General features: G+C 46.9%; 1 protein-coding gene across 2 annotated transcripts in view; it reads right to left on the minus strand.

The window, feature by feature from the left end:
- Positions 1 to 2,527: 2,527 nt before the first annotated feature.
- ARHGAP1 (Rho GTPase activating protein 1) overlaps positions 2,528 to 21,138 on the minus strand; it is a 96,122-nt gene continuing 77,511 nt past the window's right edge. For both annotated transcript variants that reach the window (XM_063944538.1, XM_063944539.1), the window contains exons 6-13: positions 18,868 to 18,954; positions 18,447 to 18,545; positions 16,876 to 16,983; positions 16,716 to 16,792; positions 7,252 to 7,329; positions 6,139 to 6,267; positions 5,329 to 5,432; positions 2,528 to 5,247 (exon numbers count right to left, since the gene is read on the minus strand). In XM_063944538.1, coding sequence (XP_063800608.1) covers positions 5,068 to 5,247; positions 5,329 to 5,432; positions 6,139 to 6,267; positions 7,252 to 7,329; positions 16,716 to 16,792; positions 16,876 to 16,983; positions 18,447 to 18,545; positions 18,868 to 18,954 — 862 coding nt within the window. In that variant the 3' untranslated portion in view covers positions 2,528 to 5,067. The remainder of the gene's footprint in view (positions 5,248 to 5,328; positions 5,433 to 6,138; positions 6,268 to 7,251; positions 7,330 to 16,715; positions 16,793 to 16,875; positions 16,984 to 18,446; positions 18,546 to 18,867; positions 18,955 to 21,138) is intronic.

The raw sequence follows: 21,138 nt of genomic DNA on the forward strand, positions 1-21,138 counted from the left end.
GAACCCACTTGTGGCTGAACTTACGAAGGCGTGTCCCCACCGGGCCTAGCTCCGCCTGTGGAGCCCCAGCGGCATAGGTGGAGTTTTGTAGGGGCCGGGGAGGACTTCTGTTCCTGGGAACTAGCTGTGTTGATCCCGGCTCTGACAAGAAAGGAAGCACCTCAGACTTTCTTGTTTCTTTATTCGAAAGGCTGCATTTAATAATGTCGTGCTTTCTTAGGCTGTGCAGGAATATAAGGCAAACTAGCAGAATTACCAGCTATAGCTGTGGAGACCAGGCCCGAGAACCCTTCTCCACACAATCCTCAGCCTTTCATATGCCTCTTAAGTCGGCATCATCTGTCCAATGCATATTCTACAGGACACGTCAAGCAGAGATCGACATAGCTTTGACTCTAGGACCCAGTATACTCATGTCTCTTTGGGCATGCTTTATAACTATATATCTATCACTTAAGACAGCATCTTTAATATATTTACTAGGGTCTCAATCTCTGCTGATAAGGTACCTGTCCACGCTGCCACAGCGCTATAAACCCATGCCGACACAATCGCCAGTCTGGGTAGTATACTAGAAAGTGCACGCTATCTGCAGGATCCCTGAGAATAGCAAGTGCTACCGTCTGTGCAAACAGGACACCCTAGGGGAAGATTCTCAACACATCCTGGCCCTAGTGGGGAAAGGATACAGCCTGAGAATTCTCTTGTGGGAAGCTGCCGTCTCTTGTCTGGAGATTCCCGCTCTTTTTCCTCATAAGAGGAGGGAAATTTACCTCAGCATTCTTCCCCTTAAACATGTGTACTCTCGTGTCAGGGACAGATGAGTCATCAGTGATATGCAAATCATCTTTTATTTCAATATCATATATTGAATACCTTCTAGCCATCTTGGCTGTAACTTTGCATTATCGTAGTCGACAGTGGAGTTAAACTCCGTGTCGATACCAGTGTTTGTTATTTTGGATAGTGAGCATTGTGAGACTCTAAAGGTCTCTGTGACATAGGGACAGACATGGGTAGATTTCCTGTCTGTTCCCTAACCATTTGTGCAATAAATTCACCTTAGCACTTACACATATCCAAACAGGTGTCGGCGTTGTCGACGGAGACACCTCTCACACACATATCCGCTCTATCACCTCCTTAGAGGAGCCTTTTACCTCAGACATGTCGACATACGCGTACCGACACACCACACACACACACACACACACACACACGGGATGCTCTATTTGAAGACAGTTCCCCCACAAGGCCCTTTGGAGAGACAGAGAGTATGCCAGCACACACCCCAGCGCTATATAACCCAGGGATTACACTACAACTCAGTGTTTACCCAGTAGCTGCTGTATATACAATTTTTGCGCCTAAATTTATGTGCCCCCCCCTCTCTTTTCACCCTTTGTGTACCAGGATACTGCAGGGGAGAGCCTGGGGAGCTTCCTTCCAGCGGAGCTGTGAAGAGAAAATGGCGCTGGTGTGCTGAGGAAGAAGGCCCCGCCCCCTCAGCGGCAGGCTTCTGTCCTGTTTCTGACTAAAAATGGCGGGGGTTTTACACATATACAGTCACAGACTGTATTATGTGTATTTTTATGCCAAAGGTATTTTTATTGCTGCCCAGGGCGCCCCCCCCCCCCAGCACCCTACAGTGACCGGAGTGTGTGGTGTGCTGTGGGAGCAATGGCGCACAGCTGCGGTGCTGTGCGCTACCTTAATGAAGACAGGTGTCTTCTGCCGCCGATTTCATCGCTTCTCTTCTGTCTTCTGGCTCTGCAAGGGGGACGGCGGCGCGGCTCCGGGAACGGACGATCGAGGTCAGGCCCTGTGTTCGAACCCTCTGGAGCTAATGGTGTCCAGTAGCCTAAGAAGCACAAGCTAGCTGCAAGCAGGTAGGTTTGCTTCTCCCCCCTCAGTCCCACGTAGCAGTGAGTCTGTTGCCAGCAGATCTCACTGAAAATAAAAAACCTAACAAATACTTTCTTTCTAGCAAGCTCAGGAGAGCCCACTAGGAGCACCCAGCTCTAGCCGGGCACAGATTCTAACTGAGGTCTGGAGGAGGGGCATAGAGGGAGGAGCCAGTGCACACCAGATAGTACCTAATCTTTCTTTTAGAGTGCACAGTCTCCTGCGGAGCCCGTCTAATCCCCATGGTCCTTACGGAGTTCCCAGCATCCACTAGGACGTCAGAGAAAATTATTTTATTGAGTTTATTCATGTCCTGTTGCCTCTAGTTAAGTCTAAATAGCGCAAGGGGTTTTATAGTTTGTTTCAGTTCACACCCGGTTTTAAATCGGGTGGATTGTGTTGGCCATATCCACAGGCCATTTTACCTTTGTTGCTGCTGGATAGATTTCACGAGATATAAGAGATAATAATATTGGATTATATCCTAGATACCTGTGCGGAGTGGGTGTGATTGTGGATACGGGCACCCATCCGCAAATATATATATATATATATATATATATATATATATTCAATAGCGCCAGACATTATTAGTGGTTTTTAAAACAAAAAACGCAGACAGTTTGTATTTTATGGGTTGACATTTTTTTTTCTCCTTAAAATTGAACAAAATGTGAAATCACAAGCGGAAGAAAAATGTGATGTGATGGTGGAGTGTCGATAATAACAGAACATCAAAACCAGAACAGACAAGATCTCTATAAAATACAACATAGAAAAAAATAATAATGTCTTGAGTGTAAAATCTCCCAACTTCCTGTATGACAATTTTAAAAGTTATGAAATCTTCAGCATGTCAACGTCTTGTGATGTAGCCAGTCACCGCAGAAGCTTATATCCTGTCAGCTGACTTCATACAAGTGTTTGAGGAGCGGCTGCCTAGCACGGTGATCAGAGACTGTATAGGGGACAATGTAACAAGCCTTGGAAAGAGAAAGAGAAAGAGAAAGAGAGAGAGAGAGAGAGAGAGAGAGAGAGAGAGAGAGAGAGAGAGAGAGAAAGTAGCTGCCAATCAGTTTCTAACTGCCATGTTATCATCCGTGTTTGAAAAATGACAGAAGCTGATTGGTTGCTACTTGATCTCGCTCCAAGGTCTGCTACATCTCCTTATAGACCACTGTCTAAGATTATAAACACTCATGCGATGTACCCACACGAAGCAAATTCACGAACGCACACACCATATGCTGACCGATACGCACATCCAGGAGCACTAATGGCCCTTCTGACTGTCGGAGGTAGACTTAAAAACAGACGCCAAACCCAAGAGCACTATCACACATACAATGATCGTTAAACAATCCGTTCGGGCCAAGCGCTGGTGGACACGTTCATTGGATCTGCCTCTACATCGATAGGAGGTCAAGCCCAGACTATACTGTCGGCCAGCAATGTGCTCTACCGTCACTTGCTCTAAACTGGCAGACGTGTGAGCACCACTTGGCACAGGACACATGGTCACTGGCTGTCTGATGGTGTGACTAGATAAACTGGCATTGATCAAAATAAAAAAAAATCCCAAATGTAACCAAGTCTGCCTAATGACCTGGTCACATGTTATGACACTGGGAGAACCAGAACAGGTCATTAACCGGTATACACATAAAAGCGCATGCATTATGTAAAAGTATATAATTAAAAGCGCAACACAAAGCTTTGGCAGCAAAATATTATAAAGCAAAGGGACAAAAATAATAGCAGAAATGTACTTTTTAGGGCCCCGGGAATGTGCGACTGGATCAGCGGCCCATAACATAGTTACTGGATATGGAGGTCTCCAATTAAAAGGACTATATATGGTGGCGATAAAAGCCACCCAAATTTCTATTGTGATCACAGATGTTTAAGCATCACAATCGTACCCGCACATATGAGACACACACACACACACACACACACATACATACATATTAAAGCACTGGTGCTGCTACACACAGTTGGCACAGTTTATAGGCGACACTTCCACTTTAAAAGACACAATAGGGCCAAAGCACAATTTACAACTGGGAAAAATATTGGCAGCTATGCAGGGAGAGGGGGTGGTAGGAATGATAGGGCTGCAAGGAGGACATGCCCGCAGGATGCTGAAATGCCAGCAAGCTACCAGCCAGTGGGCAAATATTTTTCTACATATGTGCCACTTGCAGAGCAATACGGAATGCTCGGCTGTACCCGAGAACAATTTGCACAGAACGCTACGGCGGTCCCACTGTTTTTTGTTGTGTGTATGGGTGACAAAACAAAAAAAACACAACAACAGATTTGTATGACAAAACAGAAGATGATTGGTCAGATTAGAAACTCTGCGGCCACTATTAACATTTGCTGGATTCCATGAAATCACTCTGTTTAAAACAGAATTGATCAGTGTTTAGCTCTCATTTGCTGTTTAGGATAGCCAGACACCAGTCATAGCATTTCTAGGAATAGGGGTCACTTACGCATCATTACAAATCTAGCCATATAATGTGTGGGTGAATTGGCAACCAATCCGATCCTTTCACTATGGAATTAAGAGACTGAAAGCATGCTCAGACATACGGATAACAGCTGGGAGCAGACTGAGCGTGGCTGGTAGCATAAGCAAACAGAATTTAACAGCGATCCCACATCAAAGGCCCTCGATGCTGGACAGCAAAGTTCTCGGCCTGCTGTCCTAAAGACATCTTGAATAAATGATGGATCTGATATCGCCCTGCTTTTAGGATAGAAGGTCTGTACATGCGCAAGGAGGGAAGTGCTAAAATGTGAGGGAGAAAGCACACAAAGCGGACAGAAAAGGTCCCCTCACACCATCATAAGAGGACGAAACACCACAAAACGCCACTGGCGCACACCCAACACATTTCTCAAAAGCAAGTGCCGCTTTGCCTGCCAGAGGCATCAGCCTTCACCAACCAGCACACATCAGATAGACACACGGGTAGCTCGCACTAAAAGGGTACTTGTGCCGTAATCGGAATTGGAGATCCCAGCTCCAACGTGTCACACACAGAAGTGTCCACACTTACACATACGCACAGACAACGGGACTGGACATCGCTGTAGTAAGGGTGGCTGCGTGGCCTTGGGCTGGCAGTGATGCAGTGAGGGATTTCTGGTTTACAACTCAAGTTCCTCAAACAGCTCCTTCTGGTTGTCCAACAAAAACTTTGTGAAGGTGTTGATGGGATTTATGGCTCTAAGAGTCATGGCCACATCTTTCGCCCACAGAAGGTTTGGACCAAACACCACAGCCAGATTAGTATTTGTCATCTTGTTCTCGCCACTCCGAGCCGACACCTTAAACAAAATGAAGGGGATTAAGAAATCGGGTAATGGTAGGGTGAGCTAAGAACATCACTCGTTCAACCGGCTTCTTACCTCCACCAGGAATGTGGTGAGGAATCGCAGAACCTCGTAATTCTCCTGAGGTAACGTCTTCAGAATTTCCCGGGTGGCTTCCACCTGCTTGTCTGGCTCTATAGCTGCAACACATGGGTTTATGATGAAAAAAACCCTTCAAACCAAAAACAGCTATGCAAGAAAATAAAATGTGTAAAGACACGTGCAGCGCTATTCTGCAAGTTAACAAGGTTGTGGCTGCCAATGGTACAATGTACGGGTCCGAAGCACAGATGAAACCAGTCAACCAGGACCTTGGGCTTTAATCATTTGATGACCAACTTTAATAACACGACTGCCAATGGTGACTTATTAGGTAGCATCTGCACCATAAGAGCAATTTCACACACACACACAGGTTTTCACTGGCGGCAAATAGCCAGACAAAAGTTGTCCGTTTTTTTGCCAGCAGGCAGTGCCTTTCACACTCAACGGTTTTGAGCCGTATTGCAAAAAAAGCTGTTGTGTGTGAAAGAGTCCATTCACACACAGACTCTACTGCCTTCAGGGACGGCACACCCACGGCCCGGCAGCCGTCCTATTCATTGAACAGAGCTGGCTGCAAGACAGTGACCGGGTCGTGTCCTTGCCGTGTGAAAGGACCCATGGAGGCTAGGTATTCATTACAATCCCGGCACTGCAAAAAGCCGTCCGGGATTTTGCCGGCTGGTGGTAACCGACTAGTGCTAGGGGCCTAAGGGTGAATGAATCACAGGTAACAATGCATGAAGGACAGTCACACACGAATACATGTCAAGTTTTGGTACTTAAAATGAAACCTCAACCTACTGGAGAAATTGACAACGTAGTTGTGAAAGTTAAAGGTCAGCAGCGGCTCAGGCAGCTCCCGGAGGAAGGTTTTGAGGATGACCGCAGTCAGGTGAACATCATCATACTGCTGGAAACTGACTGGGACTCCTGGACACAGAACATTGGAGATAAATTGTGTTAAGAAGAGAACAAAAACTGTTTTAATAATTTAAAATGTGTTTATGTCCGCAAACTACAAATCACAATTGCACTCCAGTCATTGATCAGTGTGTTAAAAACATAGGTAAACAGGACTAAGACTGTAACTTCCTATGGGACATACAGCATGCAGCAATTTCGGGGGCATTGCAATATGAAAAAGAGAAAAAATGGCCGCACAGAACAGTGACCTCTGGGACTACTTTATTCCTCCGCTGGGTTACTTAAGCTTGCAATGCGCCTTGCTGAAGTGCTGTGCTTGTCAGAGCTCCTGTTGGTGCTAGAACCCTTCACACCCGTTTCTAAATCGAGGACCATACCACACTGTAATTGGCCAATGAGTGTGTCTATAAAACACAGACACACCACACAATGCCTAATGTGTACTCCAAGAGATGTATTTAACAAAAAAAAAACAAAAAAAAAAAAAAAAGCAAGCCAGCCTTGCGAGACATATATTGAAAAGGACTGTCCAATCTGAGCTAACGGGCAATTAAATAAATTGATGCTGGTTGCTGGTATATAATGTGTATCAGTGTTATGCTACCACACACCCACTGACAAAGACCTTTAGTGATGTCACCGCGATGAGACAAGTTCCTGTTGCGCCTCCTGGCTGCCTGAACAAACTGCAGTGATTACATCTTGGAGGAGATGCCATTACTGCACACTTATACAGACTTGTCACATGTCAGATCTTAATCTGTCATCCATACATGTGCATTTTGTTTCAGGTAACAACACTTTATACTATTGTGCGCCCCCTTCTCTTTTTAGGTTTTATCATATAATGGATTCTGCCATTGGGGAAGGGTAACAAAGGGAGGTTGCACCTTCTGTGGATGTGGATTTCACTGCAGAGAAACGGCTTCTTCTAGAATATACTGTAATGCACATAAGGGCATACATGGTAACACATATTGGTACACTCACCCATGTTGTATTTCTGTTGCACTTCCCGCACCACCTGAGTGCTGGCTGACCTCCGAAATATCCCCTCTGTGCTTAGAGCTGCAAGGTCACAGAGAGCAAAGGTCAAGACATGTGAACATGTTAGCAGCATCACGCACACACAGCTTACATGATTAGATGGAGCTGTAGTGTTGCGATTACCACTTGCTGTGCCAGCACAATGGATACAGCAATGAATGTGCTTGTGGTAATCAGACATTGAGCTGGGTGTCTCTCCCTGGTGCGGTCTCATTATGGGACTTTTAACACTCTCAATAGTGTTCTGGTATTTTCACAAAAAGCAACACACACCAAAATAAAATATCCTGACTAGTTATCTATAGCAAATGTACCCCCTTACAGTGAATGACTGAGTCTCGATCTGTTTAAGAAGACAATTTGAAACGCAATTATTCTTCAAACTACAACACAACGCGTTTTGCTTTGAACAGCAGTGCAGTTTTAAAGTTTCTGCTTAGACATGCTGAGCAATAGCGGCTTGTTGTACAAGCCTCCGCTTAGTAAATGTACCCCCATGTGTTTTACTTAGTGATTGTGTTTACCATTTGTGTTGTAAAAGGGCCAAATCTCTATCAAGTACTCGTACACAGAAAGAGGGATTTAAAAAAAAAAAAAAACACACAACACATACGGGTGTGCTATGCAAGCTCGACAGTAATAAGGTCGATAGTAAGTAGGTCAACAGGGTCTCAAGGTCGACATGGTGTAGGTAGACAGGTCAAAAGGTCGACATGAGTTTTTAATGTTTTTTTTTTGAGTCGTTTTTTCCGTACAGTGACCGGGTACCCCAATTAGTGCACCGTGTCCCTTCGCATGGCTCAGAGAAAGTTACATTTGGGTGGGGTGTGTTCAAACTGAAATCTAAATTGCAGTGTAAAAATAGGATTTTAATTACCTACCTGTAAATCCTTTTCTCGTAGTCCGTAGAGGATGCTGGGGTCCATATTAGTACCATGGGGTATATACTGGTCCACCAGGAGCCATTGGCACTTTAAGAGTTTAATAGTGTGGGCTGGCTCCTCCCTCTATGCCCCTCCTACCAGACTCAGTCTAGAAACTGTGCCCGAGGAGACAACATACTTCGAGAGAAGTAAATACACAGATAGTGGCGAGATTCATACCAGCTCATACAACAGGCAAATCCGGCCAATGTGCCGGAAAACTCCCCAACAGCTGAAACAGTACTGAAACAGTAAATAACGCAGAACTTACCTAGGAACCAGGCAGTACTGACCTATAAACCCAATGCAGGAAAACGAAGCGCTGGTCGGGTGCCCAGCATCCTCTACGGACTACGAGAAAATGATTTACCGGTAGGTAATTAAAATCCTATTTTCTCTTATGTCCTAGAGGATGCTGGGGTCCATATTAGTACCATGTGGATGTACCAAAGCTCCCAGAACGGGAAGGAGAGCGCGGAGGCTCCTGCCAAACCGCTTGACCAAACTTGAGGTCATCAGAGGCCAAAGTATCGAACTTGTAAAACTTAGCAAACATGTTCGACCTACACTAAGTAGCTGCTCGGCAAAGCTGTATAGCCGAGACACCCCGGGCAGCCGCCCCAGGAAGAACCCACCTTACGAGTAGAGGGGGCCTTAACAGATCTTGGACACGGCAATCCTGCCGTAGAATATGCATGCTGGATGGTGAACCTGATCCAGCATGAAATCGACTGCTTAGAAGCAGGACACCCAATTTTCTTGGGATCATAGAGGACAAACAGAGAGTCAGATTTTCTATGACGAGCCGTCCTCTTCACATAAATTTTCAAAGCCCTCACAACATCCAAGGCCTTTGAAGCAATTGAGGGGTCAGTAGCCACTGGCACCACAATAGGTTGGTTGATATGAAAAGCTGATACAACCTTAGGCAGGAACTGCGGACAAGTCCTGAGTTCCGCCCTATCTTCATGGAAGATTAGATAGGGACTTGTACAAGACAAAGCCCCCAATTCCGACACGCGTCGAGCAGAAGCTAAGGCCAACAAAGTGACCGCCTTCCACGTGAGAAACTTGATTTCAGCCTCCTGTAGAGGCTCAAACAAATCCGACTACAGGAACTGCAACACCACATCAAGATCCCAGGGTGCTGTTGGAGCCACAAAGGGAGGCTGGATGTGCAGAACCCCTTTCAAAAAGGTCTAAACCTCAGGGAGGACAGCCAATTGTTTTTGGAAGAAAATGGACAAAGCTGAGATCTGGACCTTGATGGAGCCCAATCTCAGGCCCATATCCACACCTGCTTGCAGGAAAAGGAGAAAACGTCCAAGTTGAAACTCCACCGCAGGAAATTTCTTGGATTCACACCAAGAAACATATTTTTTCCAAATTCGATGGTAATATTTAGACGTTACCCCCTTCCTAGCCTGTATCAGGGTAGGAATAACCTCACTCGGGATACCCTTCCGAGCTAAGATCTTGCGCTAAACAGCCATGCCGTCAAACGTAGCCATGGTAAGTCTTGATAAGCAAACAGCCCCTTCAGTAGCAGATCCTCCCGAAGAGGTAAGGGCCTTAGAGCTTCCAGCAGAAGATCCAGCAGATCCGTGTACCAAGCCCTCCTTGGCCAGTCCAGAGCAATAAGGATTGCCAGAACCTGTGTTATTTTTACAAGTTGAAGAACTCTTGGTATCAGAGGAAGTGGAGGGAACACATACACTGACGTGAACACCCACGTTGTTACCAGTTGCGTCCACCGCCACTGCCTGGTTACCTCCTCGAACACCTCCAGGTGGAGGCCCCACTCTCCTGGATGATGATCGTGTCTGCTGAGGAAGTCTGCTTCCCAGTTGTCTACTCCCGGAATGAAGATTGCGGACATTGCCACCGCGTGTCTTTCTGCACAGAGGAGGATTCTTGACACCTCTGACATTGCAGCCCTGCTCTTCATTCCGCTTTGCCGGTTTATGTAGGCCACTGTGGTCACGTTGTCCGGCTGCACCTGAACAGCCCGATCCTGTAGAAGGTGTGCTGCTTGCAGAAGGCCGTTGTATACGGCCCTTAGCTCCAGGATGTTTATTGGGAGAAGGGATTCTTGATTCGACCACCTTCCTTGGAAGGTTTCCCCCTGAGCGACTGCTCCCCAACCTCTTAGACTTGCATCTGTGGTTAGAAGGATCCAGTCCTGAACTCCGAACCTTCGGCCTTCCAGAAGGTGTGGTAGTTGTAGCCACCAGAGGAGCGAAATTCTGGCTTTCAGTGACAGATGTATCCTCTGGTGAATATGTAGGGGAGATCCTGACCACTGGTCCAAGAGATCCAGCTGAAAGGATCAAGCATGAAACCTTCCGTACTGCAGAGCCTCATAGGAGGCAACCATCTTCCCAAGTAGGTGGATGCACTGATGAACCGATACCCGGGTAGGCTTCAAGACATCTTGGACCATTGTTTGAATCACCAATGCTTTCTCCACCGGTAGAAACACCCTCTGCACTTCCGTGTCTAGGATCATCCCCAGGAAAGACAGCCTCCTTGTTGGCTCCAGATGAGACTTTGGAAGATGCAGGATCCAACCGTGCTCCTTGAGCAGATGTGTCGTGAGAGCAATGTATCTTAACAACTTCTCCCTGGACGATGCCTTGATCAGGAGATTGTCCAGATACAGAATTATGTTCACCCCTTGCTTGCGGAGGAGAACCACCATCTCTGCCATCACCTTGGTGAAGACCCTCGGTGCCGTGGAGAGACCGAACAGCAGTGCCTGAAACCGAAAGGGATCGTCTAACAGTGCCTGATGCAGCTACCAAATGGGAATGTGGAGGTTTGCATCCTTGATGTCTAGGGACACCAGGAACTCCCCCTCCATCAGTCCTGAGATGACAGCTCTCAGAGACTCCATCTTGAATTTGAACTCCCTGAGATAAGGGTTCAAAGATTTAAAGTTCAGAATTGGCCATACCGAACCATCCGGCTCGGTACCACGAAAAGGTTTGAACAGTAACCTTTGTTCCACTGATGAGGCGGAACTGGAACAATGACCTCGGACACTACCAATTTTCAGATAGATAGCTTCCAGAAGAATTGCTCTGTCTGCCGGCAAAGCTGGCAAGCCTGATTTGAAGAAATGGTGAGGTGGGAGGGTTTGAAACTCTAGCCTGTACCCCCTGGACACTATATCTTGCACCCAAGGGTCCAGGCCTGACGACACCCAGACGTGGCTGAAATGCCGGAGTCTTGCTCCCACCTGACCTTCCTCCAGGCTGTGCGGTCCACCGTCATGTGGAGGACTTTGAGGTACCAAAATCAGGCTTCTGGTCTTGGGAACCTGAGGGAGCAGGCTTTTTTCCTTTAGCACGACCACCTCTGAAGAAGGTGTGAGAAGGCTTGTTCTTTCTAGGCCTCGCGGGCCGAAAGGACTGTGACGTTACTGGTGTAAAAGGCTTCTTCGTAGCCGGTGCAGCTGAGGGGAGAAAAGGAGACTTACCCGCGGTAGCCGTGGCAATCCATGCATCCAGCACCTCCCCAAACAGAGCCTGACCTGTATAGGGTAGGCCCTTTATACTCTTACTGGATTCCGCGTCCGCAGACTATTGGTGCAGCCAGAGACCCCTGCGAGCCGAGACGGACATGGAGGAGATCCCCGCAGCCATGGAACCCAGGTCATTCATGGAATCTACCAGGAACCCTGCAGAATCCTGAATGTTACGTAAAAATAAATCAACGTCACCTTTATTCATCGTAGGCAAGTCCTCCTGCAGAGTGACTGACCAACTGGCTATAGCTTTAGAAATCCATGCACAGGCAATAGTAGGCCACAGTATAGTCCCTGAGGCTATGTATATGGATTTGAGCATAGCATCCACCTTGCAATCTGCCGGGTCCTTCAACGCGGTAAGATCCCGGGACTGTCGGCGGAGACTCCCATTTTTTTCTATCGTCCTCTGGGAAGGGAAAAACAACCAAGACCCTCTTAGGGATCTGGAATTTTTTCTCCAGATTTGCCCAGGCTTTTTCAAAGATAGCATTTAATTCCTTAAATGCTGGGAAGGTGAGAGGGGCCTTCTTACTATTCGTGAAAAAGGCCTCCTCAACCTGCTCAGAAGTTGTGTCAGAAATGTGCAACACATCCCGTACGGCCTCAATTATCAACTGCACCCCCTTAGCAAGTGATGCCGTCCCCCTCGACACATCCCCGTCACCGTCTGCAGTGTCAGAATCGGTGTCCGTGTCATCCTGCAGAATCTTGGCAAGGGCACGTTTGTGAGAATGTACCGCAGGGGACCCTGAGGGAGCAGTATCACACCATACAGCCATAGAGGATTGCAATACCTGAGTTACATGCTCAGTTCTTGTAACCCTTTCAGAAATCTGAGAAATAGTCCCCCTAAGAGAGGCTAACCACTCCGGTTCTCTAGCTGGGATTTGCGCTACAACAATGCAATCCTGATTACATGGGATGGGATCTTCCTGAGAAGATAAATCCTCTGCAGCATATGAAAGAGTCTCTAGACATGTTTGCTAATACACACCACTCACCCCACATACACACAGGGTACTGTGCAGACAGAGTTTCCCCCCCAAGAACGGCAGAGAGACACAGAGATTGGAGCCAACACACACACACACACACACACACACACACACACACACACACACACACACACACAGCGCTATTACAGGTATAGGGAGACCCTAAACCAGCACTGACTGTGTCCCTTAATAGGTGACAGTCTTTACATAGCCTCCCCTCCCTTCTACAACTCCCTGGTACCGTACAGATAGTTGGAGTTGCATTGGAGGGACTGATCTTCCACTTGCATCTGACTGCAGGCAGGGAAATGGCGCTGAAACGCTGCTGGGTCCGCTCTGAGGAGAAGCTCCGCCCCCTTAATGGCGCTGTCTTCCCGCTCTTCAAGATTATACTGGCCTGAGGTTTTTGTGTGCTGGCTGAGATCCGTGGACCCAGACAGGCTGGATTGGTCAGTGTAGGGTCAAGCGCAGGCTCAGGGCGCCCCTCACAGCGCCGCACCTAGGTACCGCTGAGCCGTCCGGGAGCGCAGTTAATACTGCGCTCCTACCCTGTAGCCGGCTTCTTCACACCGTCCCCCCACTTGTTAGGGGGACGGTGACTCACTCGCCACACTTCAGCTCTGCAAGGGGGTGGCGGCTGGGTACTGGGGTGAACGTTCTCCTGTGGCGGGGAGCGATCTAGCCCCTCTGGAACTCAGTTTCCAGTCAGTGGAGACAGTGGCGGACACAGGGCGGACACTGCTCCCCCCCTTAGTCCCTCGATGCAGGAAGGCTGTTGCCAGCAGCCTCCCTGTAAAATAAAATAAAAAAACTCTAAAATAAACTTTTACCAAGAAAGCTCTTTAGAGCTCCTCTAGCTGTGACCGGCTCCTCCAGGCACATTTTCTAAACAGAGTCTGGTAGGAGGGGCATAGAGGGAGGAGCCAGCTCAAACTCTTAAAGTGTCAATGGCTCCTGGTGGACCCGTCTATACCGCATGGTACTAATATGGACCCCAGCATTCTCTAAAACGTAATAGAAAATAAAGCAGCCAGTATTTACCCTGCACAGAAACAATATAACACACCCGAATCTAACTCTCTCTGCACATGTTATATCTGCAGTGCACATGGGGCCTAGGGGGTCATTCCGACCCGTTCGCACGCAGCGGTTCTTCGTTGCGGTGCGATCGGGCCGGAAATGCGCATGCGCGGCAGATGCATTGCGCACGCGCGTCATTGCCTGGCGACAATTGCCGCTGGGCAACGACGACGCCAGCGACAAATCGCAAGATGATGGACAGGCGTGAGGCGTTTCGGGTCGGATACTCACCGTTTCCAGCCGTTTTCGGGGAGTGGTAAGAAAAACGCAGGCATGTCCAGGCAAACGAAGGGCGGATGTCTGACGTCAAAGCCTGGACCGTCGCACAGGGTAAGTAGGTCTAGGGCTAGTCTTGTTTTGTGTGAAACTTTTTTAGCATAGCAGGGCTGCACAAGCGTTTGCAGCCCTGCTATGCTAAAATACACTCCCCCTCCCCCATAGGTGGAGATTAGTTGATCGCACCAGCAGCAAAAAGTTGCTTGGTGCAATCAACTCGGAATGAGGGCCCTAATTCAGAGTTGATCGCAGCAGCAAATTTGTTAGCAGTTGGGCAAAACCATTTAGATTAGATTTGGGTGGGGTGTGTTCAAACTGAAATCTAAATTGCAGTGTAAAAATAAAGCAGCCAGTATCTACCCTGCACAGAAACAATATAACCCACCCAAATCTAACTCTCTCTGCACATGTTATATCTGCCACACCTGCAGTGCACATGGTTTTGCCCAACTGCTAACAAATTTGCTGCTGCGATCAACTCTGAATTACCCCCATGGTTTTGCCCATTAGAGAACAAGTTTGCTGCTGCGATCAGGTCTGAATTAGGCCCTCAGTCTGTTCCAGCCAGGGCAGATTTTGGGCTTGGACAGTCCAATGAGCAATCTGCATCTCTGTACACAGAATTCCATGGTTGAGATTAATTCTTTGCATATGTGGGATAACGTGTTTTTATAAACTAACTATGAACGTTCTGTCATTAATAGTGGATGGTTCTTAGGCTTGTTCTAACCCAGGGGTAGGCAACCTGTGGCACACCAGCTGCTGTGGGACTGCACACCCCAGCATACCCTGCAACAGTTTTAACAAGATCTAACAGCAAAACTGACGTCGCATGCTGGGATGTGTAACTCTACTGCAGCTGGAGTGCCACAGGTTGCCTACCCCTGTTCTAACTGAACAATGACAATAATTCCTAGGACTGCCCCAATAAAGCTATACCTATACATCACACAGCAGGTTGAGGGTTAGGGGTTTATTTATGAGGCATTGGGTTATAAAACCAGATTCTCCAGAAATTTAAATTTAGCCATGTTTTGCTAGTAAAAAGCGTCACCTTGCGCTTAATAAATAAACCCCTCAGCCTGCCCTGTGTTCTGCATTAAATCGCAGTTAATACAACATCTACTGCATGCAGATTATTATTACGAAAGACACCGTGTACTAGTTCCTGGTGTACATCCTTTATTTGTCAGGAAATAGCACGCTGGCTATCTGCGGGGGGATAAGGACACATTTCCTCCATCACTTCACTACACAGATAATGCAGAACAATGAAGATCAAACAGCACAGGAAAAGATCACTTAGCCATAGCCTCTTGCATCAAAAGTCGGTAGCTTAAGGACTCATGGGGAAAGACCACTTTGATGGGGGTCTTAATTAATTTTTATTAATTTGAACAGTTAATATGATAAACTGATCCAGAAAGTCTATTTCTCCGGCAGGGTCCACAGGTTATCCACAGGATAACATTGGCATATGATGACACGACAGCGGATTTGCGCCAAACGGTCAAGCTTTTGGCCTTCCAGCATGCCACGGGCCCGTCTATATATCCCCGCCTCCTGGTTCAGGCAAATCGTTTTTTTGGTTGGTGCAGCAGGAGCCGGACCAAGGTCAATGGGCTGCTGGTTTTTAGCAGTCATGAGCTTTTTTATTTTATTTTTATAGTCTTACTATTTTTCTTGAGTGATCTTTCTAAAAAGCGTCTTATACGTACCTTACAGTCGCTCCAACAACTCCCCGCCGGGTCACAACAACACTTACCCACGTGTACAGTGCTGTTTCAGCGTGCGTCTGTGTTGGATATACTAGCAAGTCCCGCAGACGTTCAGGCTGTGGCCGGAGCACGGGGAGAAGGTAAAACATCGGTTCGGCATAGAGGGGGAACAGGGACACAGCCGCACTGCTTTGGGAGGAGACTATCAAACAGTCGCTGACGCGGCTTCCACCTAGGGTGCACCAGCACTAGGCCTTAGGGATAATAAGCTCCAGGGGTAGTATGAGGCCACGATCCCTAAGGTTGATGTCAGCATCATGACCAGTTCATGACCAGTTTCCTCCGAGTCTCCCGCCAGGAACTGTTTTCCCACTTCCGTCTGAGACGCTGTGTATCTAAAAGGAATCCGTCGCAGCATAGTACATGAATACATCAATACATGAATGCAGCGGCTACACACTGCAGTGTTGGGCAACCTTGTACGGATATGATGCACTGTTGTTCCTTCTTCCAGGAACCACCAAGTTGTCAAAATGGGCATTTACTGGAAAGCATAAATTACTCGATCGAGTTCAATATATTTGATTGACATGTTCCATGGCCAATCACATTGATGCGTTTTCTTTATGGAATTACGCACTATAAATGAGAACAGTCTTCTTGTAGAACACGTTATACTTAAGGTCCCTCACATCACATTCGTAACTAAATGGTCTACTGTTCTTTATCATTATGAGGTTCTCATTAAAACCACACTACCTTGGAAAGTCCCATTATTGGATGAGCGTAATCTCTGCATTAGAATCAGTTTACAGTCACAGAAGTACAGAAGTAAATATGGCAATGGATTGCCAGCTGTGATCCAAGAAGCTGCACTACTCACCATTCTGCTGCAGGTAAGACACGGTCTCCTGCACAACTTGGGGAATCTTCTCATTGCCCGAGCGCTTGTCTTTCAGCCTGCAGCGAAGACAGGAGAGGATGACGGGGGAATAGGAGATGGGACAATATCACAAATGCTGAGCATGGTACCAGATACTCACTGCTGAAGGGAGATTCCGAACTGCTGATACGGCAGGGGCGGCCGCGGTGGGGTGGGTTTCTGGCTGGCCGGTGTGGGCTTCAATGCAGAGCGGATAACCTCGTCGTATCTACAGAGATGAGATCAAGATTACATTATTGCTTGGTCAGAAATCAGAAGGACTCTGCAAATTAAGAGGTCCTCATAGTGGGAGTCCTTATTACACTCTATTACAATGGCCCATATAACAGACAACGTTGTGTGAGCAGTGAAAGGGTTGATATGTGGAGTCAGAGAAAAGAGAGGACTTGTGTACTTAAATCTACTAAATGTCAAACTAAATCTTATTTACACCCTCCATACCAGCCACCATAGCTGCTCAGTTTCATACTTTACCAAGCCTTTTAGAAATAACGGAAGTAACCAAACTCCTAGCCATAACAGAGTGGTGGCAACAGAGGGTTCCGACAGATGATACACCGGTAAGTTCATGCACTTTGCCGAGCACTGCTAATCCTGAGGATGTAACAAGAATGCTCCTTGGGGAGGAAATACTCAGGGACGGCTTTATGCAAAACGTTTGCTGCCCAAGACCTGAAACCTGCAAGTGTGGTTAAGTTTGCACACACACACACACACACACACACACACACACACACACACACACACACACACACACACACACACACCTGTATCACTGAGACACAATGCCCCGCTGTTCAGGAGGCACTGGTCTATCTAGCTGAGATCAGGGGAGGGCAAGATGCATATGCCCCCCAGACTAACCGTCATGGAACATTTGGAAGCGGCCTCCCTGTGTGGCAGTGTGTCTAAAACAATATTCAGGACTTACGTAGCATTCGGGAGTCCTCTAAGATAAAGATGTCAGGCCCTACTCCCCCCTCCACTCACCCCACACCCCCAGCACAAGTACAAAAGCATCGTACAGCGGCGATGCTTTTGTACTTGACAAGTAGCTCCCTACCTGTGCAGCTCCTGCTCTCTGGTAGGGAGCTACTTGTCGCATCCCGGCACATGCGTAGTCCAGACCTGATCGCGATCAGGTCTGAATTAGCCCCATTGTTAGAATCATGAGCCTCCCCCCACGCCCAATCTTCTTAAAAGAAAAAAAAAAAAAGAAAAGAAAAAATTCTGCCCAACATCATGGGACCTAACAAAGAAACTAAGCTGCTATGGTAGAGGGATGTAGATTGGGGCAACTGCAGTAAAAACAAGTTTTAGTATGACACCGAGGTCACCGTGTCAACCAGGGTGGATGATAGACAAATGCAGCTGTGTGTCAGCAGGTAACCAGGTGTCACTCTCTGGGGTCTATTCATGAAGCAGTGAAAATAGTGGAGAAGTTGCCCATGGCAACCAATCAGCATCTCCCTTACATTTTATAGAATGTACTTGACAAAGGCTTCTTTCAAAGCCGATTGATTGCTACTCTACTGGACCTTTTCTCCACTCCTTTCACTGCTTCATGAACAGACCCCTCAGTGTGTCCTCTCCAGTGACTGTTACCTCAAGGAAAACAGAGAAAAAGAAAAGAAGGAAGCCCAGCAGACAGGAAATCTCCATAGTTATTACTTGAGTACTGGTTTTGGGATCCCCAGTTGATCCAGCTTTACAATTTCCTCCAATTCGCTCAGATAATTTGCGTAGAAAATCTTCCGACCAAACTTGAAGCTACCAAGAACAAGAGAGAAGCCAAATTATTACAGTCCATATTTAATTCAGAGTTTTGTATGACAGTTTCCAACCTTAAATACCTGGCTGTCATATCTTACACAGAGAGAAACATATTAACAGCCAAAACTTTAATAAATCATAAGATTGACATACGTAGCATGCCTCAGCAATGTAACTGCCTTTGGGGGAATCAGTGGCTGCATTCTCATGACTATCGGTTATATATACACACACATATAATATAGTAGGAAAGCTTATATTTAGAGTAAACATAGGGGAGGAACATAGATATCACACACTGCCCCCTACAGGACTGTACCTGATGATAGGCTTGAACAGGATCAGCAATGTCTTAATGAACATTGTAGGGTGGACAATATACAAAGCCTTGATGTTCTTTTTGTACCTAAAGAGGAGAATGAGAATAGATGAAGGGTCACTAGATCAAATAAATATATTGGCAGAAAACATTAGCATTTTAGGAGAAGGCCAAGTGCAGTGCACACTGAGGGCAGAAACATTTACCCTACCTACAAATGACCCATCGATATTATCGTGCGCATTTCCTCATCATTACTGTTACCCCTCCCAGGCTGTAGAAAGTCTATACCCTGCTGAATCCTCACACATACAGCTCTCAAGGACCATGCAAGTCACAGGGGGGGTGATAGTTATCAAACCTTCCAAACAGCGGAGAAGTTGCTCGTAGAAACTAATCATTTTATAGAATGTACTTGATAAATGCTAGCTAGAAACCTCCGTGTTCCTATAAGCAACCCTTCCACGTGTTCCTTTCTCCCTGTAGAGCAGGAGTATTCAACCATCCAGCCGATGTGGAACTAAACATCCCAGCATGTCCTGCCCTAGTTTTAGCATGTCCTAAAAAAACTGTCCTGCAATTTCTGTTGAAAGTAACATAGGAAGTTGTTAACTCGGCCGCAGTTTCACAAGAACAGAGCTGTGATGGGGGGTATTAAGAAACAAACACACTCCTGGCCTCCGCTGATATGGTTTCCCTTCTACAGATGCCCCTGGGATATCTACAGGCTTGGTGTAGGTTAGTATTGTTTCCTGTATCACCTTCTGCATGGACAAAGATAAAAGATCCCGGATACCAGTGGGGCTGTATCTCAGGCCCATACAGCCCAGATCAAACACTGCTGCGCTCTCCCCTCTGACTCGTAGGAATAACACTTGTAAAGGTGTTTCCTGCATAAGCCGAGTTCTAAGCACCATATAAGATGCTGCCACGCTTCACACTTAAGATGATGGATTTTAATACACCCCAGTAATATTCTGTGTTCTCTCCACAGTGCGAAGTTTGGTGCCAAGATTATGGGAACACAAAGATTGTTTTGTTACACATTGGGGCTCATTCAGAGTAAAATATGACCGGATCGTTATAAATTATAGCATCTTCAACACGGTGCACCATTTTATTAATCTAAAAATTAACAGTACATAGTTTTGAAATATTGACATTTTTAGATTTCAGGTCATTCTAAAGAGAGGATTTTGGTACTTACCGATAAATCCATTTCTCTGAATCCTCTAGGGGACACTGGAGTCCTATAGAGTAGGGGTGTGAAGCTTGCAACCGGAGGTGTGGCACAATCTAAAATTAGCATTGTGTGCACAGCCGGCTCCTCCCCCTTCACATCCCTCCTCCCTCAGTTTGAAAAATTTGACTGAGAGAATAGGACATGATACTATAGCACCTGGCGAGGAACCGAACCATACATGTCAAACAGTATCCAAGAAACGGTTAACCGAAAAACTAACGCTGTTTGTACGAACTGTTTAAACAAAAACTTCGAACACAGCAGGCTGACAGCACCGAGGCGGGCGTCCAGTGTCCCCTAGAGGATTTAGAAAATGGATTTATCGGTAAGTACCAAAATCCTCTTTTCTCTTTCATCCACTAGGGGACACTGGAGTCCTATACAGTAGGGGACGTACCAAAGTTATCCCCAAGGGAGGGAGTGCTGTCGGTGGCCTGCAAAACTAAACGTCCAAACTTAGAGTCTCCGGACGCAAAGTTATCAAACCTGTAATAATTTGTGAACGTGTGGGCTAAAGACCACGTTGCCACTCTGCAAAGTTGAGTAGTGGAAGCACCTCTGGCATCCGCCCATGAGGCCCCCACTGATCGGGTGGTAGGAGCACCCGCCTGAACCGAAACCTGTGTTACCGGAAATATAAGCTTGCCGAATGGCAAGTCAAATCCGTCTAGACAAAGACTGCATAGGTGCAGGCCAAAACTTCCGTGGCCCATCTAAAAACAAAACAAATGGTCCGACCTTCGGAAAAGTCGATGTAACCTACACGTATACCCCTAAAAACTCGGACAACATGCAAAGAGACGTCCCCATCTGCAAGACCCATCTGCAAGACCCTAGGAAGAGGGGACCATGCATGGCTGGTTTACGTGAACCCCCGAAACAAACTTAGGAAGGAAATCTGTTCCTGTACGGAATTCCGTCCTATCCGCATGAAAAATGAAAAAGGGACGTCTACCCTATAAGGCTCCCAACTCATGAACCCGCCTGGCCGAAACCAAGGCAAGCAATAATGTGATCTCCCAAGAGAG

Source organism: Pseudophryne corroboree, chromosome 11, assembly GCF_028390025.1.
Source record: "Pseudophryne corroboree isolate aPseCor3 chromosome 11, aPseCor3.hap2, whole genome shotgun sequence".
NCBI classification, from domain to species: Eukaryota; Metazoa; Chordata; class Amphibia; order Anura; family Myobatrachidae; genus Pseudophryne; species Pseudophryne corroboree.